Source organism: Amborella trichopoda, chromosome 11, assembly GCF_054954075.1.
Source record: "Amborella trichopoda isolate Santa Cruz 75 chromosome 11, AtrichopodaSantaCruz75HAP2 v2.0, whole genome shotgun sequence".
Classification (NCBI taxonomy): Eukaryota; Viridiplantae; Streptophyta; class Magnoliopsida; order Amborellales; family Amborellaceae; genus Amborella; species Amborella trichopoda.
Window position 1 is genome coordinate 2,352,490 of NC_142346.1, and position 23,546 is coordinate 2,376,035.

At 39.2% G+C, this 23,546-nt stretch overlaps 2 protein-coding genes across 7 annotated transcripts in view; one reads left to right on the plus strand and one right to left on the minus strand.

Annotated features, from left to right (window-relative positions):
• Positions 1-315: 315 nt before the first annotated feature.
• LOC18441364 (IQ domain-containing protein IQM3) lies at positions 316-4,958 on the plus strand. Of its 4 annotated transcripts, none has more exons than XM_088851986.1 (9): positions 316-701; positions 1,298-1,412; positions 1,726-1,791; positions 2,005-2,093; positions 2,558-2,645; positions 3,401-3,547; positions 3,758-3,850; positions 3,978-4,085; positions 4,157-4,958. In XM_088851986.1, exons 1-9 carry the CDS (start codon positions 451-453, stop codon positions 4,874-4,876), a joined length of 1,677 nt encoding a protein of 558 aa, XP_088708112.1. In that variant the 5' UTR covers positions 316-450; the 3' UTR covers positions 4,877-4,958. The 4 variants fall into 4 exon arrangements, with proteins under 4 accessions (XP_088708112.1, XP_088708113.1, XP_006851545.1 ...); XM_088851987.1 differs by having other exon boundaries at positions 4,173-4,958; XM_006851482.4 differs by having other exon boundaries at positions 316-668.
• A 197-nt stretch (positions 4,959-5,155) lies between these two features.
• LOC18441362 (DNA polymerase epsilon catalytic subunit A) overlaps positions 5,156-23,546 on the minus strand; it is a 49,280-nt gene continuing 30,889 nt past the window's right edge. For all 3 annotated transcript variants that reach the window (XM_088851983.1, XM_088851985.1, XM_088851984.1), the window contains 19 exons: positions 23,277-23,474; positions 22,126-22,200; positions 17,290-17,480; positions 16,882-17,065; positions 16,726-16,790; positions 14,582-14,714; positions 14,373-14,474; positions 14,192-14,275; positions 13,777-13,851; positions 12,879-12,938; positions 12,512-12,774; positions 12,377-12,425; positions 11,935-12,095; positions 11,784-11,850; positions 10,754-10,900; positions 9,914-10,075; positions 9,575-9,787; positions 5,697-5,803; positions 5,156-5,625 (listed from right to left, as the gene is read on the minus strand). In XM_088851983.1, the coding sequence (XP_088708109.1) occupies positions 5,265-5,625; positions 5,697-5,803; positions 9,575-9,787; positions 9,914-10,075; positions 10,754-10,900; positions 11,784-11,850; positions 11,935-12,095; positions 12,377-12,425; positions 12,512-12,774; positions 12,879-12,938; positions 13,777-13,851; positions 14,192-14,275; positions 14,373-14,474; positions 14,582-14,714; positions 16,726-16,790; positions 16,882-17,065; positions 17,290-17,480; positions 22,126-22,200; positions 23,277-23,474 (2,697 nt within the window). In that variant the 3' untranslated portion in view covers positions 5,156-5,264. The remainder of the gene's footprint in view (positions 5,626-5,696; positions 5,804-9,574; positions 9,788-9,913; positions 10,076-10,753; positions 10,901-11,783; positions 11,851-11,934; positions 12,096-12,376; positions 12,426-12,511; positions 12,775-12,878; positions 12,939-13,776; positions 13,852-14,191; positions 14,276-14,372; positions 14,475-14,581; positions 14,715-16,725; positions 16,791-16,881; positions 17,066-17,289; positions 17,481-22,125; positions 22,201-23,276; positions 23,475-23,546) is intronic.

A 23,546-nucleotide genomic window follows, 5' to 3' on the forward strand; every position in this document is an offset into this window, starting at 1 on the left:
AAAAATTTTAATGCCCCAAAACCCCACTGTGAGTCAGCCACTGGAACCATCCGTCTGTGTCTAAAGCACTATAATAAGCAGAGCAATGTCTCTCACTCTCTCTCAAAAATAAATATGATTGACTGTTTCTTTATCCGTCGGCCTTGTCTGAGTTTCTCTCTCTAGAACGAGTGAGAGTTACCTCTCCCTTTCTCTCTCTAAAACAGGGTTGATCGAGCTCCAATACAGGGGCCCTTGGGGCCCACATTTTCTCTCTCTAAAACTCTCTCTCTCTCTAAACCACCATAAAAATCTGTGTTGTCCATTTCTCTCTCTAAACAACAGGGTAGGTTCACCTCCTCCTCCGGCTCTGCAAAACAGGAAAAGGACTGAGCTGCCCCTTCGCCTCTGTAATACAGGACGAGCTTTCTCTCTCTAGAACCACTGTTTCTCTCTCTAAAACAGGTGTTAATGGAGGTCGGCACTGTTACGCTTCCTGCTCCACATGATCTCCACTTGGGGTGCTCGCAATTTACCCTAAAGTCTCCAGCAGCTGAGGTCTCTGAAACAATGGAGCAGGGCTCAGGGGAGAAAACCAATGAAGCAGCTGTGAAGTTGCAGAAGGTGTATAAGAGCTATCGAACAAGGCGTAGGCTTGCTGACTCTGCTGTTGTGGCCGAAGAGCTCTGGTATTTTCTCTCTTTTCTTGCATTTTCTTTCAGGTACTTTCTCTCCCCTCATCCTCTCCTTGCTGTCTCTGTGGTACTTTCTCTCTCCTCTATTTACTTCTTATTTTCTCTTACCCCATCCTCTCCCTGCTCTCTGTACAGTGCTTTCTCTCTCCTCGATCTCTCTGGTACTTCATATCTTCTCCTTTCATCGCCATTTCTCTCTTGTTCCTCATTTCATGTCCTTGATCTCTCTCCAGGTCTTTCACTGCTCTCTCTCTCTCTCTCTCTCTCTCTAATACTTTCCTACTCCACTACTGCTTCAAGTCCTGGCTCTCTCTCTATATTTTTTATTGTTCTCTCTCATCCCCCTGTTCTCTGTTTCAGCTCTCGCACTCTGCTTCTCACTCCTTCCCCTGTGCTTCATTCCGTTCTCTCTCTCTCCACTGTAAAAGTATATGGTACTTCTCTCTCTCCACTGTAAAAGCATATGGTACTTCTCTCTCCAGGTGCATCTGCAACCTCCCTCTCCTTCACCTCTGTTTCTGTATTCCTTCTAACCAGTGTTTCTCCATTTCTTTGCTGTTTCTCTCCTTTCTCTCTGATTCATGCTATCTCTTTCTCTAAATATTTTTCTTGTAATGTTTAAGGTGGCAAGCGATCGACTTTGCTCGCCTAAATTACAGTACTGTTTCCTTCTTCAATTTCAATAAACATGAAACTGCTGTTTCTCGCTGGTCACGGGTCAGTCTCAATGCTTCTAAGGTATCTCTCTCTCTCTCTCTCTCTCTCTCTCTCACACACACTCACACACACACACATACCTGTTTCTTCTGAATTATGTGAGAATAAGAAGTTGAGGACAATTTTTACATCTCTCTTCTCCTTTCCTTTTTAAGAAAAAAAAAATGAGGCTAAAATGGAAGTGAGTTTTTTCACAAAATCATATTTTAACCGATACCAAAGGGCCTACTCCTGTAAATTTCCTCTCTCTCTCTCTCTCTCTCTCTCTCTCTCTCTCTCGCGCTAGATCTCTTTCCTCTTTAGTTTAAGAGGATGATAGAACTTTGTTTTACAGGTGGGAAAGGGATTATCCGAAGACGAAAAAGCCCTGCAATTGGCTTTCTGGCACTGGATCGAGGCTGTAAGTTTTGCCTCTTCTTCTCCTTTTTCATTTCTATACTGTGTTCTTTTTTATCTAAAGAGCTTGCATCTATCGTCTTTTGGGTAGGTAACCTGGTTCTCTGTTAATTACCCCAAAATAAAAAAACCTGGTTCTCTGTTTCTTTCTTTTTCACGAGAACATTTATTTGTCACTTAGTTGTTCCTGGATTTTGTTTTGGGCCAATGGATTCAGATTGATCCTCGCCATCGTTATGGACATAGCTTGCATTATTATTATGATGAATGGTGTAAAAGCAACTCAGGCCAGCCATTTTTCTTCTGGTGAGTTCCTTTACTTTCTCTGGTTTTAGACTTGGGATTTTGTTAATTGAGAAATTGCAGAGTATGCATAAAACAGGCGAGAGAGAGGGGGGGGAGGGAGAGATCAAAATTGCAGAGTATGAATTAAACGAGAGGAAAGAGAGAATTGCAGAGTATGAGGAAACCAAGAGAGAAAGGAAAAATTGCAGAGTAGGAATAAAACAAGAGAGAGAGTAGCACGATAATATTATGAGGCGATGACTATCAAAATCGATGTTTAAATATGCAGACTGGGACTCAGACTTACCAGGGTCCGAGCCCGAGTCGGTAGGAGAATCTGTCAAGCTGGAGGCTTAGTCTGAAGCCCAAAGCGACGGATTTTCTAGGGTCCTGATCCGGGTCGACTCGAGCGATTCCCAAGTCAACCTGACAGGTTTTTTATTTACCAATCAAATTCACAGGGCTTAATTGTTTTCTTTGTGCAGGCTGGATATTGGGGATGGCCAAGATGTTGACCTTCAAGAGTGCCCGAGATCAAAGCTCAGAAAACATTGTATCAAATACCTCGGTCCTGTAAGTTCACATTGTACCAAGAATTTGACCAGGAAAGATTCTTAAATTGTTTTAGCCATTTCTTGAGGCAAGCTTTCTATATGTTTCTGCACCTATAGTTTTCACTTATCAGAACATATCTAGTCATCATATTTTAATTAAATGGCTAAGAGTGAGATGACAATAATACTGCCCATTAATTATGGTTTAATAAACATGATTAGCACCAGCTCATATAATGTTCTCTGCTCGCTCCCAACCATCTAATCAAAGATCATATGATTGTAGGTATACACACGTGTAAATTATATTATATTATGTGCAAAAACATAGAAAATATTTTGTTTTTCTATAAAAAATTCCTACTATTTTTTGCATTTATCCAAACAAAAAGAAAAGATTGCTTCTTGAAATGTTTTTGGTATCACATTTTTGAGACCCTCATCTTAGAGTCTCACCATGTTTGTATGTGTGTGTGTGTGAGGAAGAGAGAAAAAGGAGGGAGGGGGAGATTTCATTTAATCTTGACACCTAGTATCTTGAAACTAAACTTGTGTTTTCTTTCTCTTTTCTTTTTTGAGTATTCAATTTTCAGAAAGAGAATATACCCAACATTTTAACTCGTATGTCCAAATATTACAGTTGGTGTGTGTTTTCACTCATGCAGGTGTGTGTGTGTGACAGATTTCATTAGAAATTTCATTCAATTCTAACACTTCCATCTTGAAACTGAGCTTACTTTGTTTTTTTCGTTTGTGCGGGGGTTCATGGTTCAGAAAGAGAGGATGCATTATGAGTATGTTCCCGTTGATGGTAAAATCGTGCACAAGCAAACAGGGGAGCTTTTGGATACAAGCAAAGAACCTGAAGAAGTCAAATGGATATTTGTGATGAGCACATCTAAAAGTATCTATGCTGGTCGGGTATGCATTTACTCTCATATATGTATACTCTTCTTACTATCCTCTAATAACTCTTCAATGTTATCTCTCTGTTTTTTAAAATATTCTTCTGTTTGTTATATTTTTTCTTCTATCCCCACTGTTCAAAGTCATATCTCTCTCTCTCTCTCTCTCTCTCTCTCTCTCTCTCTCTCTCTCTCTCTCTCAAACAATGTTAGTCTTTGCATCCAGAAAGAGAAGGGGAAATTTCATCACTCGAGCTTCTTAGCAGGAGGCACTACGCTAGCAGCTGGAAGAATTAAGACTGAGAATGGCGTCCTTAAGGTTGAGTATTGATGCTGAAACTAAGACTGAGAACTGCAACTGTACATTTCTTGTCATATTTTGATCTTTTATTAGGCATATGCTTATTATCTCTCTCTCTCACACATAAATATTGCATTGGTTGCAGTACATCTGTGATTGTAGCGGGCACTACCTTCCATCTGATAAGAACCTCAATGTCTTTATAACATTTCTCAGAGAAAATGGAGTCAACCCAGATGAAATTGAGATACACGTATGTTTCTCTCTCTCTCTCTCTCTCTCTCATTTTGTCCAATTTGAATGACAATTATTCATAATTTTCAGGATTGCTCATCCACAGACGAAGAAAGCCAGGAAGAGAGCGGCAGGGCTACAAAGAAGAAGATCAAACGTGATAAGACACGTCTTGATGAGACAGAAACCGAAGCACCACCAGATCAGACTGTCGTTCTTCAATCCGAAACATCAAAAGTTGACAAAGAGAGAGAAAGTCACTATATTTCAGGATGCCTCCTAAACCTCGATCTCGAGGTTGCATCAGCTCCCGAAGAGACCCAATCCGTGGTTTCTGATGAGAGAGGAACCGAAGGGTTCAAACCCATAGCTCAACTCGAGGGCCATGAGAGTGAAACCCAAATATCTAAAGCCCAAGCCCAACCACCACCTGATCTAACACTAGTCATTCAACCCGAAACACCAAGAATCGGGGAAGCGAGAGAAAACTCCTATAAAAGAACCCTATCAGGAGGCCTCCAAAGCCCTAAGCCAGATGTTCCACAGAAGGCAATACTTCAAAGGATCAATTCAAAGAAAGCAGCAAGATCTTATCAGCTTGGAAACCAGCTTTCATTGAAATGGACCACAGGGCTTGGTCCTAGAATAGGGTGTGTTGCGGACTATCCTTTGGAGTTGAGAATCCAGGCTTTAGAATATGTTTCTCTCTCCCCGAAAGGATCCCAAACACCATCTCCTTCTCGCTCTACGGTTTCTTGCTCTTCACCTCTAGGTTCTGTGGCACACTCATGTGGTCAATACAACAATTAGTTTCTAGATATGCTGCCAACGTTGTAATATCACTACTACATTTCTGGTTTCTCTTATTAATCTTTGAACCCTTGTTGAGAAATGATGTGGATTTGGTCCCAATTGCATTCACAGGCATTTTTTAGTTGGTTCTTTTATTGGATTTGGTATTTCAGGAGAATTTAGAAAAATTGCTAAATGTGTGTTTGAGAGAGAGAGAAAGAATATTAAGAATCAGTTATTAGCTCCCTCCATTTAAACCAGGTGGGGTCTATTCTTAAAATTCAAGGACACTGGATGAAAGGCACAAGCTTTTACACTTCTATTAATTTACAAATACAAATTTCATATATAACACATGCACAAATTCAATCTAAAAGAATTGAAAAAAGTGGAAGGTATTGGGGACTCATCCGATTTCCATAATCCAAGATACAAACTCCCCAAGGATAGGGAACTGATGATACATTGCTATGTTAAGGAACACCTGCATTTTAGCCTTGAACTCTGTAGCATCTTCAAAGCATCGGAAAAATCCTCCACACTCACATTGTTCAGCTAAATGGGCACCCTTGACTCCACGGCACCTTACGCATACGAGGTCTTGTAAATGATAGAGATGTTCCCTTTGCCTCACTATTTGAATGAGGGTATTCTCTATCTCTTCACGGTTGTAGGGTTGCCCACACTGGGGCACTGCACAGCGCCAGTCTCTATCAAGAAGCATCGCATCACGGCATATATCAAGGTCCCGACAGTCGTTACAGTAGCTGCAAAATGAATATATGAGAATCTCTCATACACACGCATCTGTTTAATACCATGTACATATCCAACATACCTGCAAATCACATTGGGCAGTGTGAACGACAAGCATGGATCACGATATTGCGCTTCTGGAGCAAACTCTTTCACTCTTATCAATTTTAACAGATTTTTCTTCATCACCTGCAGAACAGAGGGAAAAAATGCAAGCACACCATTATTTCATCAGTTTTTTCTCTTAAACTCATCTATATCCAGCCATATCTCATGTTATTTATCACAAATCATTGAAGCTTTTGGGAAATCTTGGTAATATGTGAATTGCTCAAGGCTGCAAGAAACAGAGATAAATTTTCTTAGAAGTAGAAACCCATAGCTCCGAGGGTCAGCTGGGTTATCAAATTTTCTTGCATAAAACAAGAAACCTCTACTTTCTACTTGCTAGGCTCCTACTTTTTTCCCATGTGGGAAATGTTAAATTTTAAGTACCAGGTTGGCACATGGATTGCATTTGTCATTTTTTAAAGTGGTCACTATTGAATTGCATAAAGTAAGGTTGTACAAGGTATCCAAAAATAGGCTGCCCACAAGTCGGGAGCTCTATACAAAAACCACCGGGGGGGTGGTAGGGGTCAAAAAATTATATAGTGATTGACCAAGAATCCAGAAGCAGTAGAAATTTAAGCACCTTCCCTAGCAAGAGCATCAGCCACATGGTTTGCCTCTTGCCAAGTATGCGTCCATGAAACGTGAATATGCCTGCATATGTCAAAGATCTCGTAAAAAACATGAGCGAGTCTCCAAGGGGGTGTCTCCTCCCCTGAGGCCCACAGGATCACATTTCTAGAGTCTCCTTCCATGACTAGTTCGCCCCATGAGGATTGAAATTTTTGAGACCTTCCAAGGGGGCGAGAGCTTCCACAATAGTGGAGTCAGCTCAACCGATAGGCTTCGCGAAAGAGAATAGGGAGAGGCCGTCGTGCTTTATGAAGATGCCCCCAATGCTGGCCGGTCCTAGTTTGCCAAGCAAGCAACCGGAAATTAAGTTTGGTTTAGCCCAGTTCCTGAGGTCGTCAAAGGGGCACGCGAGGGATGCAATTCGCCTAAGAGAGAGGAGTGACTACCAGTTAAGGTGGAAGTCTGAGGCTGATAGTGTTTGAAGCTACTATGGTTCGAGGCCCAAAAAATTACCATAGACTTGATGTTGTCCCTCAAGGTGTGGAGAGGGGTAACGCAGCCTCGGAAAACAAGGTTGTTGCGCTCTATCCAAATGGCCCACAAAATAGCCACTACTGAGGACTTCCAGAGCAGAATGCCTGATTTGGCCCATGGGAGGAACTTTGTATATTCGAACAAGTAGGGTACTGACCTAGGAGTAACCCAAGACCAATTAAATAGTAGTAGTAGGTCTTTCCACGGTTTGCTGCCTAAGCTGCAGTAGATGAAGAGGTGAGAATTTGTTTTCCCATCAGCAGTAGACATCACAGAGCGGTTAGAAATGGTCATTTCCCTTTTTTGCAATTGGTCGGCCGTCGAGACCCACTCACAGAAAGAGGGCGATCCAGTTGAATACCTGGATTTTAGGTGGGATGAAGAAGAGCCAAGCTATCGTGACAATGGAAGGGGAGAAGGTTGAAGCGAGGGGAGGTGGAGTTTGCGGTAAAATAAGAAGTCGGCGAATGTGCCATCCAGTAAAGGACCATATGATTTTGTCGCCATGGGGAGGGAGGTAGACAGTGTAGAAGGGCTGAGAGTTCAAGGAATGCTGCGACCTCTCCTTCGCGGAGGTGTCTTCTAAAATTTAGATTCCAGGAGCGAGTGGTGCCTGCCATTTGGAGTAGGTCCGCAACTGAGGCGTTGTTGTCTTTGGCGAGGCCGAACAGATTAGGAAAGTGATCTCTTAGGGGGCTATGGCCTATCCAAAGGTTGGACCAAAAGTTAATTATGTTGGCCGCCCTTGCATGCAATCAAATGTGGGGTATCAGCAGTGCAGTATTCATCTCCAAGAGGGTGAATAGTAGGCAGTGCCATGGGGCAACCAAAGGGATTAGTATAGTTAATAGTTGTACCGTATCACAATTTGCCACAAGTGGTCAAACACCACCACCATTTTCCCAACAAGGCCAGGTTGTTCTGTTTAAGAGTCGGATCCCAGGCCACCTTGGGACATAGGTTTGAAAACTATGGTCCATAAGATAAGATGGTACTTCCTGGATTACCCATCTCTAGACCACATAAAGTTCCGCATGAGTCGCTCGAAGCGAGAGGCTATAGAGGCAGGCATTAGGAAGAGGGATATTTGGAAGATGGGAACATTGGAAAGAGTAGCCTTAATGAGGGTTACTCTACCTGCTTGGGAAAAGAATCTCCCTTTCCAAGTGACCAATTTGCGGTCAAATTTGTCGATAATTCGCCCCCATTGCCTATGTTTAGGCTTGCCATGGTGAAGAGGGAGGCCCAAATGAGAAGACAGCAGGTTGTCCACTGCACTGCACAGCCCCATCTGTCAGCTAGATTCTGGGTTGCTTGTGTGGCTCAAGGGCAATACCTATCATGTTTTACTTGGCCAAATTCACCCTAAAGCCAGTGGCTAGCACAAAGCACTTGAGGAAGAGGAGTGAGACGACCTGCTGCTTGGAGGCCCCACAAAAAAGTAGAGTGTTGTTAGCATATTGTAGGTGTGAGATCACAGAGCCTCCGTTGCTAATTTTGAAACCCTCCAAGAGGCTATGGTGGTACATTTTGGCCACATGCTGAAAACCTCAGCCACAATGGCAAAGTGGAAGGGAGACAGGGGGTTCCCTTGGCAGAGACCCCTAGAGGAAAGGAAGAGGCCCATTAGGGTTCCATTGATGAGGATGGAAAAGAAGGGATGGGAGATGCAAGCCCGAATCCACTTTCGCAGTTGACATGGTCATGGGCCCCTTCCCCATCCAATTTTATAGGAGGCCCAGGGTTTTGGATTTGGTTCTAGAATGTGTACACTCTTGTGCAACAAGGGCTCCATCTAATATTTGGCAGTCTTTCACAAAAGCCCCTTCATGGGGAATGTCACCCACCCTAGTACCTCCTTGAGTCTGGAGGCCAAGACCTTGGCCAGAATTTTGTAGGAACTGTTTATCAAGCTTATTGGTCTGAAGTCTTTGAGTTTTTCAGCCCCTTCCACTTTGGGAACAAGGGCGATGAAAGTGGCATTCATTCCTTTGTTGATAACCCCTCTCATGGAACATCTCAAAGAATGAGAGTACGTCGGGTCCAAGGTGTTCCCAAAAGGTTTTGAGAAGGGCTATGGGGAAGCCGCCAGGTCCTGGGGCCCGGTCTTGTCCGAGCTCAGAGATGGCTTTGAGGATTTCGTTTTCGGAGAACGGACGTTTCAGCCAGAGATCTTTGTCTAGCAGGATGGACTGGAAAGACAATCCACCTTAGGGGTAGGTTTGGTTGGGGATTGAAAAGCTATGTGAAGAAGTCAACAATGGCTTTCTCCACCAGGGGAGGGTGGGGGTCGGTCAAGGACAGCACCATCAACTGCTAACTGGGAGATGGTATTGTCTCTTCTCCTACAATAGGGAGTTTTGTGGAAGAAAGGCCGTGTTAAGGTCTCCGCATTTGAGCCACTTACCCCTCGATCACTGGCCCAATAAATTTCTTCCTTCTTGATGGATTTCATTTGGGTTGAGGGCTCCTCTATCAGATCCCAATGGTTGATAGTCACAAGAAGGGGTTCTTTTGGAGCGTGGAGGTTACCTAGTAGCTGTCTACTCCAAGATTTGAGAAAGAGGAGTTTGAGACTGTCCAAATTTAAAACTCCTTTTCTCATATTTTGTGGCTGTTGAACAAAATAGAAGCACACCTATCTATGGAAATTCCATAAAGAAAAAAGAAAACAACTATGCAGCTGCTAAAACAAACAGAAGCAAAGAAACTATTGCCAAGTGCCAAATACGATGTACTTACCAGAACGTCATGCTGGACGTGCTGATCAAGGGCAAGAACCTTGCAGACATGCTTGATAAATTCTAATGCAGGATCCCCTATATGAATGTGAGAACCAGCAAGCGGTGGAAATCCATGAGATATGGATTCGTCTATGATATCTTTCTTTCCCTTGATGTGGCGATTAATATCATGAATGAATCCAAGAACCTTTCTTAAGAAATAAGAGCTAATCTGAAAGAAAAGAGCGAGGGTTTCTTGTATGGTGAGGATTCACTTGTAATTAGAAGAAAAAAAAGCCAAAAAAAAGAAGATTGAACATTCACTAACAGGCTTGAATCACAAATGGTTTATCAATACCTTTTTTTTGAGAAATTCAGTGACCTGGGTTTCGTAAGTTTCAGTGGCTGAAAGTGTAACTGATGGAGTACAGAAACTACCATTCCTCGAGGCTGCTCTAATTGCAGCTTGCTCCTTCCATGGCTCATAGATGAACTCAGAGACAATCAGGATGAAGTAATCCTGTGCATATAGGCAGTTTTTTGTTAGAAAAACTGAGTCACGGGGTGGATAAGCTCCATAATTCCCCAGTAAGAGGCAATGGGCATCTAGAATTATATCGATGAAGTGTCAAAAATTTAAGCTTATTAAAAAGTTAACAGATGGCCTGAGTCCCAAAAACCCAATGACCCAACACAACTTGGATCCATCATTCACTGAATCATAACACACCCAATGCAACAATCAAAGTTCTGCATGCATGAATCAATAGAAATATTTTCCAGTTGATTGGAGAAACTCCATAAGTTTTTATATTTCCTAGTAAAAAAAATATCAGAACTGACATTCAGATTGCTTTCACCACAATGAATTGAAAACTAAATATTTCAGTTCTTGCTTATGGAAAGAAGTTTCACATTGGGAGGGCAGCCTAATACCATTTCGACTCCAAGGTTTTTGTTTCCTTCTAATGCGATGCGACATTGTCAAGTATTGATGTTTTTTGTGATTTGGGAGGTTCTACAATTTTGCACATCAGTTCTATGCAAACAAATTGGCTAGAATGCTCCAGCATTGTTCAGATCAGTGACAATACAAAGGAAACGGGAAATATGAAGCAATTGATTAAGGTTTAACAATTTTTTCAAAAGCTCCATATTAAGTAAAAAAAAAAAACATTACAAAGTTCAATTGACAAACCTGAGTTGCCTTAGGTAAGTATTCAGCTATATTCCAACTTGAAATGATATCTAGTTGACTCCCATAATCCGCATTTAGGTTAGGTGTACTAGACACATCCTCGGGAATTCCGTTGGGAACTTTTGCCTGAATCCCACCATAGTTGTACTGTAAAGTATGAAGAAAATAGAACATAAATATCAGTGCAAAAATGGTTACAAGAAATCAGCATGACTTCTCATGTGAATTTTTACACCGAACAAATAGAACGCCTGATCCCTACAATATGTGGATAATTATCTAGTCTCAACGTACCGTATTGTCACTAAAGATGGAAACCCTTTGAAACTTGCAACAACAGCATAATTATGTAATATAAATACATGACAATATTTATCCAAGACAAAGAGTGAATACTTTAAACTACATATTTGTTACATACAATATGATATTTATAAACATTATGATTTATGGAAAAAATAAATAGAATAATAAGATATCTTTGTGCTTTACCATACCTAATACTTAATAACAATGACAGCTGATAAGTCATTTTTACAGGTATTTTATCACGAAATCTTTTCAAATATCCATTAAAAACTTCAGGTATAAACCAATAAATTTAAAATACAAAGTATTTTGAAGGTCTACTGATGACTGATAATTTAATATGCGGTTGCATGAAACCACATATTATTTGCAGGAAGGTTTTATAAATTTACTGAAAATTAGGAATAAATGGAAAAGGGGAACACATGAAACCATATGGTACAGCTAGTTACATTAAAATACTTTTTATATGCTCTTCGTGAAACAGAAAAATTTTCATAAAATATAACAAAAATATTTAACATTAGAATCTCTAATTAACTTATCAAAAAATTATTTAAAAAGAAGAAAAACTTGATTTCTGATAATTTAAGATAAACTGATAAAACCAGCTCTTAGTGATAGTATCTTGATAACAATTCACATTTATTACTAAGACCAAATGGTGCATGCATGCCATCATGATAAAATGAAGTAAGCAATTCACATAAAGTTAGCAAACCTGATCCATAAAGAGCAATGAGTGCCAAAAGCGCAGAGGTTCAAGCACAATCCATTCAAAAAGATCTCTACAGAAACAGGAGCACCTAATTAGAAAACTTGGATGTGAAGGAAAAAAGTTAGTCATTTTCCATTAATAGATTTCAACTTACCTGGACTGCAATGCTTTCAATAGGCAATCACAGTAACCTTGGGCTGATGATAAATCTAGTTTTCCAGTATCTATGATAACCTTAGAGAAATCTGCATAGATGATGGAAGCACCTAACTTGCGGAATTCAGCCAATAATAGTGCAAACACCTTCCGCATGACCTGCCCAAAATAATTTTTATCCAACAAATTATAAAAACAACCAAGTTGCACGATTATTCATAATAATGATCAATACTCATTGGGAAATAATCCTATGACTAAATTGGACTGGCCAGTGCTATTCATCAAATATTCAAAACCATTGACAGTGAACAAGATTTTTTTGTTTTTTTGGGGGGGTACGGAGAGAGAGAGAGAGAGAGAGAGACAGAGATGAAGCCACCAATTTTTGGGGGGGTACGGAGAGAGAGAGAGAGAGAGAGAGAGAGAGAGGAAGATACCTTCTGTAGAACACGATGAAGCGTGGGATCGTGAAGTTTTGAGTGTGGGCTGCAATTTAAAACAGAAGATTTTACTGAAAAGCTGCAGCTTGTGTGCAAGACAATGAAAAATAAAATGGAGTTACAAATTAAAACCTGCAAAGCCACCGATAAAGATTTTGCAATAGCACATCAGCAAAACGGTTTCCAGATGTGACTGCATCTGAAATACATCTTTGTATCAATTGTTTTAGAGCACGAAAAGCAGGTGCACAGGAGATGGCATCATCAAGACCAGTGGGTTCATTAGCAAACTGCCCTCCTGAATGACTATCCAGGTCAAAACCAAGTATAGTGCCTCCTTCCATCTCATTAATCTGGCTGCTCTTCAAAAGAGCATTTACAGCCAAGTGATTAATCTGCACACAAATAACAAAAATCACACAACTACAAGCAGAAATAGGGTAATAGACATAGAAAAATGCATCCTATTTAGAGTGGAATCTAATCAAGGAAAGCTAACCTTAAGCTCAATGGTAACTTTCCGGTATGCTCCGGGATAAATAAGAACAGGTTGCTGAACCTGTAGCAAAGAGAAAGCAATTGAGATGTAATTGCAATTTTAATTGCTCCATATATATATATATATATATAGAGAGAGAGAGAGAGAGAGAGAGAGAAAGTATTGGCCACATATAAAACAAACGCCAGATTACTTTTCTTTACAATCACATAAGGCTAACTAAAACAGTAGCCCCACAATTCCAAGAATCTCAGACAGTTGTTTACACTTACAGCCAACTGTTTGCGCATTTTGAGTGTTGCCCTATATCACAGAGCAGTTGGGTGATTATGATCATAAGGGCCAGGACTCGACCAGGTACACCACAACTTGACTGCATATATATCCGTCCAAGTGTTGGATGAGTCAGTCAGTGGAGGCCCTGTGTTGTTTTTACTTCACTAGACCTTGCACATAGAAAATTATTGCCGGCACTACTAGCCCTATTGAAATCATAGGCACTTCTCTCTGTTTGAGGACTAACAGGTATTCATTTGTGCGTATAAGATGTGCATGTTACCATAGGTGCCCCTAATACAACAACATCCCTTTTGAATGCAGTGCCTTCCTCTTATCCCTCTAAAACCCAACATAACCGTCTGTCTAAAGCATTGTAATGAATTGATTTTTACTTGCATGAAGAATAAATCACCCTGATATTTCTGACCTTCAACTTTTCTCCCCTAGGATTGATTGATCGTTAATAAGGCTTGTGGAAAGCACATAAGGCACATCCCTCTGAATATTTCAGTTAAAATTGGATAAATGCAGGTAAAAGGAAGACCTGTAGATTGATCTGCAGAATAGCTAACGTAACCAATGTGCTCGAACCTAGATAAAATTTATTATAGCTACTCACTTCATCCAAAAAGCATGAATCGTCTTCATGAATTCCTCCAAGATCAGGGATGCCATCATCAGATATCCACAGCACCTACTCATCTCAAGAACATTAGTAACCAGACCTTTGCTATGAAATAAATCAGCGGATATCTAAAGCAGAGTTAAAGATTTCAAAGTCTCAAGTGGATACCACAAATTTTTCATGAGAAAATATGATTTCATCAAATCCCAACTACTTAAAATATGATTTCATCAAATCCCAGCTATTTAAATTAATGGGTTATGGGTCTCATCCTTGACCAGAGAACAAAAGTGACATTCTGTTTAAATCATAACGAAATAATTGACTTCTTTTCTATTAGATTATACCTGAAGCATCTGCCTAAAGAAATGGAAAAGAAAAGACATGCAATATGCTGGAGATAAGATACCTGTTGCTGATCGTGCAAGGCTCTAGAAAAGAATACATCAGCGGTATGAAGTAGCCAATCAAGTTCAAAATTCGCTAAAGGTATCTGTTACAAAGTTCATTATAAATTATTATTTCAGGAATGTTTACAGAAAATTAAAAACAACTTGCAAGGGTAAAGGATTGATGGGATGATATAGTACATGTGCATATTTAGCAAGCGCTATTCTCTCTTTCAACCATTGGGATGATGCAGCACATCGCTGCATACCTATTTTAGCAGCTATAATCTGCCATCCAAGAGCCTGCAGAAACAGTAAAATATGGAATAATGAAAATACATGCTACTAACTAAATCATAATAGTAGTAAGACAAGGATTCAGCAAGAAAAATCCAATAAAACTCAAGTACCTGGTACTGGTTGTCACGAGCATTACATGGAATGGTGACACAAGGGAAATCATCCAAAACTGGTAAGTGTGACTCTAATGTCTGCATATTTGGACACTCTATAACACCAACAGTAGGCCTAGGATGTTCATGCCTGTCAAAGGAAGATACTGTGACATTCTGGGATAGATTAAAGATGCAAACTCAGAAGTAACAATTATAGTTCCATATAACAAGTGCTAAATAGTCTGGATTTGAAGCTTTGTTGACAGCATGCTAATATATAACGTGCTGTGCATATTTGAAATATACACAAGTTTCTTGGGAGCACCAAACTCCAAAAAGCAAAGAAATATTAGCTTCCCTACACTTCGAAACTCGTTTTGTGCAACTTAAGTACAATGATCAAAGTTCAAAACGCGGAAGCGGCTGTCTAGGCGGTTTGGGGTCTGAACCACCTAGGTGTTAAGGCAGCCACCTAGGCGGCCACCCAGACCCAAAGGAAGTCAGTGTTGTCTTTTTTAAAAAAAGTTGGCTCCCCCACACCTCCCCCCATTTTATTGCATATAGAAATTTTTATTTAATAAGTTTTGTATATAATATATTTTTAAGATGTCGGAAGTACAGATCAAACATAAATATTTACGATTTTAGACTGTAAATGAAATAATTATAATTGAAAACCAACATTAAAAGATAAAATCAACTCGAGATGTCCTTTAAATCTCGGAAATCACAAGCACTCACAGAAGTTTCAAAAGTCATTAAAAAAAGGTCAAAAAATAAATCTAGGTAAAACATACACATGAAAATTGCAATAATAAAACACAAAATCGAAAAAATATATTACACATGCAATTATTTAATAAGCAATAAGCAACCATTAAACTAACTAATAAAAAATTATGGGGAGAAAAGTTAAGGTTTATTAATCATACAAGTAAATTCATATATAAAACGAAAAAACAAGTAAAAAATAAGATTCATTCCATTTGGAGGCAATGGACTTTTTATTGCATTGTTTTCCCAAAGAACCAGACTACATATCAAAAAGGAAAATAATAATACAAATAGACAATAACATATCTACTATATATCACAAAGTATCACACAAAAAAATACAAATGGCAAAGAATAACATCATTAGACAATGTGGGGGAAAAAAAAATAACCTAATAAAAACTGTTGGCCAACCTTCTTGAAGTGGATTCCATACCGGTCCAAACCGAAATGTTTGGGTTCTTAAATCTCCTTTTTTACAACCACTGTAAGCCTCAAAAAGATTGGCGATGAATATCCTTTAATATCGTGACCATTCGAGGTCGTCAAAAAAATTTTGATCTCTAAACAAATCTACAAATCAAGTTTTTTCAAGTTGTTTCTCACTCTGAATATTTTTGGGGGCAAGAATGGCCCTCCAAACCCATTTCCCCCCTTTTAGGAAGTAAAATTACAATTTTACATGTTTCTCGAGTTTTTTTTTCCGCCAAGGGTCGACGCGGTGCAGCCGCCTTTTATACCACCTAGGCGGGCGCCTAGAAGAACCCACCTAGAACAGGCCGCCTTGCCCACAACTAGCCATTTTTTAAAAAAGGCCACCTAAGAGGCAAGGCGGCCGAATTTTCATTTATTACCCACGATAATAGTGCATCCAATATCCAATGTTTGAAAACCTATCAATCTGGATCGGGAATCACCAATCCAGACCAAAAATCAGCGAGGACACCAATTCTAGGAAGTAATCGTTACCAGCCCATTCTCCTCTCCCTTGGTGGTGCCCCCAAACCAAATAAGCAAATACAATAAGTACATGTTTTTCTTAATATTCATTTTTTTGCGATCGGCGCTCTCGAACCAAATAAATAAATAAAATAAGTAAATATGTTTTCTCAATATTTATTTTTTTTCCTGATTGACAATTTGGATTAGAGTTCCAGCAATCCAGCATGGATCTGGGAGGCACACGATCCACCCCACTGATCCATGTTTTTAAATACTGATGCAAACACTACTAACTATGAGCATAGGCTGCTAAAGAATAATGCTATATAGTTACATGACAAAGATACAAATAGAGGGATCATATAATTTCCAGTGACAGATTCAGCTTGAAAATTGCATATCCGTTACAAAATCAGTTGAGGAACATGGTGTGCAGAATAAACCTGAACTCAGTTAAAGCTCCTTGCAGAAGCCTTTCTGCATCTTTTGCATTACCCACATAGTCAACCTAAAAGTCACAGTTTACACTTTCTTTAGAACAACTGCAACTAGAGTAAAGAAAATAAAGAAAAGCTGTATCTTGAAAAATAAAAATATACCTTGATTATGACACTGCTCCCAGGTAATGAAGGTTCACATGATAGTACTTGACATGCTTCACGAAATTGCTTTTCAAGCAGATTTGAAGACAACTCTTTGTTTTGGAAAGGGTTCACAACCACGACATGTATATTGCTTGAAGCAGGGGTATATACAACATACATAGCCCTTGCTTCAGACATGCTGAAATCAATAGCCATCAAATGCAAGTATAAACATCCAATGCTTGCAGTTCCTTGGAAAGAACAGTGAAGATCAATGTAGAATATCCAGCATGCGAGTGTAAGTAGGAAGAATGCAATTGAAAAGGAAGCTGCCATCTTTTTGTATTCCTATTTTGTATTACTGGATTCCTCATGTATCAAAAGAAGAAAAACATAAAAATGCAATTATGAAAGGTAAAGCACCTGTGATACAAATAAAAGAAAGAAATGGGCTGCTCCAGATAAGGGCACTCTGTAGTAGTCTTCATATGCAATTCATCAAGACGCCAACCATCTTGAATGCTCCTGTTTTGAGCAGTTTTATCAACCTTGCATACACAGCCAATCTGAAGGATGGCGCTATATTCTAGTGGCATCTTTGTTTCATATATTCCCTGTCCAAGAAAACCATCTTTGTTAACAAATGGACAACCCTGGAGTCTACAATTAATCAAAAACCATGATTAAAATCACACTTAATATGAATAACAAAATAAGGCATGAATAGGCTCTCTGTGACATATTCATTAGGATTGTGATTGAGTGTAACTCAAAGTTGTATGGAGCATGGACCAATCTACTTTGAAAAGTTTGACAAATACCAATCCTTAATAGAAGTTTTGTGCTCGCATACTGCTAAGGAAAAAGAGTGCCAACAACAGTACATGATAATACAGAACGGAAACATATGTCTATGTTCCACCAAGCAAGATATGGAAACAAGCTTTAGGAAGCCCACAGGAGTCAAAAAGACCTTTTATTCTTCTTATTTTATTCTATAGTAGAGATAGTCACACATAGTGTTTTAAAATGCGAGATGCGGCCAAAAGCGGTGGGGGGGCTGATGCAGCCCGGATGCGGGTGCATCGCGACGATGCGGTCAACAAATGTAAAAAACATTTAAAAATTCTAAAAAAATAGGCTAATGCATAGAAAAAAATAAGGAGGTGATATATGTGATAGTAGGTATTTTAGTCTAATGATTAACTTCAAAATTATTAGCTGTAGGAGATTATGTATCCAGTTATCCACTATCCCCTGATAGAAACTACAAACTTGAAACTAGCTTCATAAAACATTCAACAATCAACAACTATAAGCACAAATTTGCACTATAAGCACAAATTTGCACCATAAGCACAAAAGCACAACCATCAACACCCATAAGGACAACCATAAGCACAAAATAGTGATATTACAAACCAAAAGTCAAGCTCAAGAAGAGTCAATAGTTAATAACTTAATACAATCATCCATTTTGAGAGTAAATTTTTCAAATATCAATCAGAGAAGTCATCTTGAGAGTCGTCATGTGCATCATCAATATTATCCTTGACGGCCTCCATGTATTCTTCTTCCTCGGTCTCCTCTGAGTCAGCTTCCTCCTCGACCTCTGAAGTTAATGTGCGAGTGCGATTAGACCCAACAGCTCCTCTATTTCTTTGTGCTCTAGTGTTAGGTCGATCTTCTTCATTAGCCCCTGTTGCTAGCTCGACATCAAGCCATGTAAGATCCTCACCCTCAAAAACACACTCTTGTCTAGGATCCATAGTCCACTCACTTGTGGAATTACCATCATACAATTGAATAGGATTGAGCTTCATGCGATTTTCATATCTCTCCCTAAGCCGTTTATTATACCGCACATAAACCAAATCATTCAACTTTTTCTTCTCCAACCTATTTTTTTGTATGGAGTTGTGGTAGAAAATTGAAAATAGATAAACTAGAGTTTAGAAATTTAGATTAGAAAATTAAAATTCAAGAAATAAGGATTAAGGAATAAGGAGTAAAGGATTTACATGCTCAAATGCACTCCAATTGCGTTCACAACCAGAAGAGCTACATGTGAGATTCAACACTCGAATAGCGAGACGTTGTAGATTTGGTGCCTCACTTCCATATAATGCCCACCATGCAGTTGTATAATAATTTATAATTTAGATTATAGATAAACAAATAAACAATGGAACTATACATAAAGTCAGAGACAAGTAAGGTTACTTTGGGCCTTTATCTGGATCTGTAGTGTCCCAATTTAGAGTAGCAATATCTGTCCCAAAGTTTCTCAAGACTAACTTGAACTTAATGAATTCATGGCTTTGGATCTCATCTTGGATATCTCTGTCAAGCACCAACCTCTCAAGCACATCTAAGAACCCACCATTTATTACACGATCTGACTCAATGGATGGGAGCTTGTAGTAAAGAGATGAGTTTAGAAAATAACAGGCTGAATGGAGGTGCATGTGAAACTGGGGATCGCACCTCCTATCAACAATTTCAAGTAGAACCTTGCGCATAGTTTCATCATCCTTTAAAACATCCTTTATTTCAGCTCTTTCCCTAATCATTGCCTCATGTAAGTAGCCCATGGCGGGCTTCGCATCACCATCAACCAGTCGAAGCACTCTCACTAAAAGACGAGACACCTCCAATGCAATAATTATTTGACTTCAAAAAGATGTATTCAGAATAATTTTTTCAGCCTTTCTACTATCCTTATACTTTGACCATTTGCTTTGACTCCATTGCTCTAAAGCAAAGATGGTCCTCAAGGCATTTTTTTGCTTGGTTAGGCTTCAAAGAGTGAGAAATGACATGGCAAATCTAGTGATACCCGGTCTCACTAATTCTCTCTTCTTTGTAAAAGACCTCATCATGCTTAGGACAATGGTGTGATTGTAAATAAATCCAACAACAAACATAGCTCTTGAAATCACCCCACTAAATAAAGATGTTGTACCCATTTCCTTAAGCATAAGATTAACACAGTAAGCTGCGCAAGGAGTCCAAAACATATGCGTCTTTTCAAAGTCAATAAATGTCCAGCTGCAGCGCAATTGGCACCATTGTCAGTGACAATTTGTACCACATTTTGCTCTCCAACAAACTCGACAATCTCATCCATAAATGCACATAAATATGTAACATCTTGTGACTTGTCTGATGCATCAACAGACTTAACAAAAAAAGTACCTGTTGGGCAGTTAACCAAAAAATTAATGAATGCCTTTAACTTCCCATTGGACAAACCATCACACATAATAGTGGCCCCATATTTCTCCCACCTTTCTCTCTGAGAAATCAAAACTTTATTCACATCAAATACAACATCCTTCAACAAAGGCTCCCTAACCTCATCTAGTGAAGGAGGAACAAGTCCTGGGCCATATTGCTACCTGGACCATACATGCAAAACTATCCAGAGTTATAGTATTAAAAGGAATGCCGGCCATGTAAATCCACTTTGCAATCCACGTACATACCTACTTCCTCTGTTCTTTCTTATATTTATTTTCAATTGTGGATTGTTTTGTTTTTTTCTTTCTCTTCTGAACCACAATTTCAAGGTTAGGGGTGAAAAAAGCATCAATTGGCCCCTTAGAGAGAGGTGTTCTTCTCTCAACACTACCACCGACATTTATAACCCTCTCTCTTGAGGTTGGAGAATAAGTACCCCTTTGCCTCATAGCAACTTTAGACATATCATCATCATCATCATCAAATAATTGCATATCATCAAGTAATTCTTTTCTTTTCATTTTTTTCTTCTCTTTATCTTTTTTCATTCTATCCAAATATTCTTTAATCTCGTTTTTTATATCATCTGTAGCTTGTGGGCATGCTCTTACATTCCTGAAAATTCTGGCCAGATGCTCTTTTTGTCGAAAAATACGACCCATATAAGTATTTCCACAAAGCAAGCATATCACACAATTTCTATCTTTCGGATTTTTTAGTTTAGCATATTTCCAAGCTCGATCCTTATTACTAGAACCTTGGGAAGAAGACATTACCCCAAAAATAAGTATAACAGTATTATTGTACAAAAAGGAATAAAAGTTTACCGACTCTGTGAAGCATTGCTCGATTTCTTCACGGCCTCTTAAACCCCCAATTTCTTATCACAAATTCACCGTAACATCCTCAAATCAACAATCAAATGCATCAAATGAACATCCAAGTATCAAACAACCGCCAAATCGAAGATTTGAATGAAAAAAAAATTCTTCCAAATTTTTTTTCCCTTGATTTGTTTCAAAAAAAGCCACAAAAGTGGCTGAAAATCTTCGTTTAGGCAGTTTAATACCCCCCCCTTCCAAAAGTTTCTCTATGTTTTGGATGGTCAAAAAAACCATTTTGCCCCTCCTCGAGGGGCAAAATCGAAAACAGAATTGACGGTAGGAGATGCACCGCGATGCGGGGAGATGAGGGATGCGGCTACGATGCGGCCTGATGCGGCGCATATGCGCCAGGTTGCATACCGCATGATGCGGCCGCATTTTAAAACCATGGTCGGACATAATGACAGATCACGGCCATATTAGTAGAAGCTTGAGGTAAGAATGGATTTTGCTGTAATGCCCAGAAATAGCTTTCCAAAGCCTTCATATGTTCTTTGTTGCTTATGTGGATAAGCCTATATTATAGATTATATAACTTCGGTCATAGGGATTAATTTCTGGCCACATAGCTTTAAAATAGTTCTGTAAAGCTTCCACATAATTTCATTCAAATTAAGCTAACATCCTTATGGTTGCTCACTAAAAGGATCTTTGTTCCATAACCGTACGTGAAATTTGCATCTCACATGGCTCCTCCCCTTATGTGCATAGTAATAAGACAAATAACCCATAGAATAAAGATAGATTCAAATATTTTCCTACTGGGTAGTAATGTCTCTTTGACATATCTGTCAGACTATAATAACTAAGATGACATGTAGCCAATGGCACTTTAGTCATATTTGTTGCATCAATGTCTGATCATTTCTTTTTTAGAAGAATCCATTTTTATTTGTCCTGAATATTGTGCAGCTATTTAGATGATTTACAAATACTATAACCTTATTTTCAGTCCTAAATAAAAAAGAAATTTGTTCTCCTAAACAGTAAAGTTTTTCTCTATTAAATCTCTGTGACAAGTTATTCCAGCAGCAACCATGAGTAAAAGAATCTCACATAATGGATATGAGGGTTAAAGATTATTGTAATAAATTGAGGAATTTAGGAACAAGGATGTGTTCATAATTCTGACCTCAACTTCTGGATCTGCCAAGTGAGCTGCAAGCTTCCTGGCAACAGCCTTGAATTGATACTCATCAACTTTCACCTGGAAAATGCAAGTTAATAAGCCATCCAACTGAACTGCGAAAATAAGAGAGGGAAATATCACTAAATTGGTCAAACCAACTTACAAAAATTAAGGTAGTCAAATCATCCTATTTAAGATTGAAAGTTTAGTATTAAAGTTACAATTCACTGAGGCACCTCTTAAAACAAAAATATCAAAAATAACAAAATTGCCCCTGTTCAGGATTAGAAACCCTAAACAAGCAAGGGGATTTTCGTAACATGGTGCCACTTAAGTCGCACAAGCCAAATGATAAAACCCTTGTTTGTCCAACCTTCCGAATCTGGAACATGTTTTTCATACTAAAATCTTTTGTTCAAGGTTCTTAAAACAGAACAAGCACATGTATGTTACCCCCTCTATTCAAGGATACCAAAATAGAATTCACTTTTTCATTGGAATTTATTCTCTTGAGTTGCCAAGTCTGAACAATGAGGGGTATTCTTGTCATTGCTCTTGAATCAAGCAGCATGATCAAAATGACGGTTATACCCCTGGTTATTCAGGTTTTGCAACACGAGACTCACTTTTCTTATTGTAAACCATTGTTTTGTTTCCTAATTTCTAACCTTGAACAACCAGGCGTATTCATGTTATTTGCTTCATGCCACATAAGAAGGGCCAAATTATCAAAATGCCCTTCCTTATTCAAAGGTCCCAAAACTTAATATGGGCAATTTGGTCATTTTTAACATATATTTTGAGGAGGCACCTGAATGAAATGAAATTTATACGGTAATCATTTTAACTAAGGGCTGCAATGGGCTGGGCCATGGCTGGCCCTAGCCTAGCCTGGTCCAAACAGAGCCAAAGGGACCTTAGCCCAGTCCCTACCTGTCGGTTGGTTAGGTGGGAAGCATCCTATTAATGGTTTGGGCTGGGCCGAGCCATATTGACCCTTGACCCAAGCCCTGCCCAGCCCCGCCACTGGGACTGGATTTAATGTTGGAGCCCGACCCTGGGGAAAAAGTTAGAGGCTTGACCCCATCCACAGGCCAAAAAAACAGGGGAGGGGGGGGGAGAGAGAGATTCACCAGGGAGAAAACAATATCTACCTCAATAAGGTTGAAGCTAGGTCTTCCATGAGGAAGAGTTAAAGTTACACGATTTCCTGGAAAGCCTTCTGTGATAGAAGCTCTAGTGTTGAGATAAAATGCTCTAGGAACTTTAATTGGAACCTTAAGCATGACACCTTCCACCACCACCCATGCAAAGAACTGCCCGAGTTGAGGGCTTGAAACAAGCTGTATTATCTGATCCAAAAGAGCATTTTGTTTTAAAGTGAGTACAAATAGAACTCAGGTATTCATTAAGAGAGTTAATCA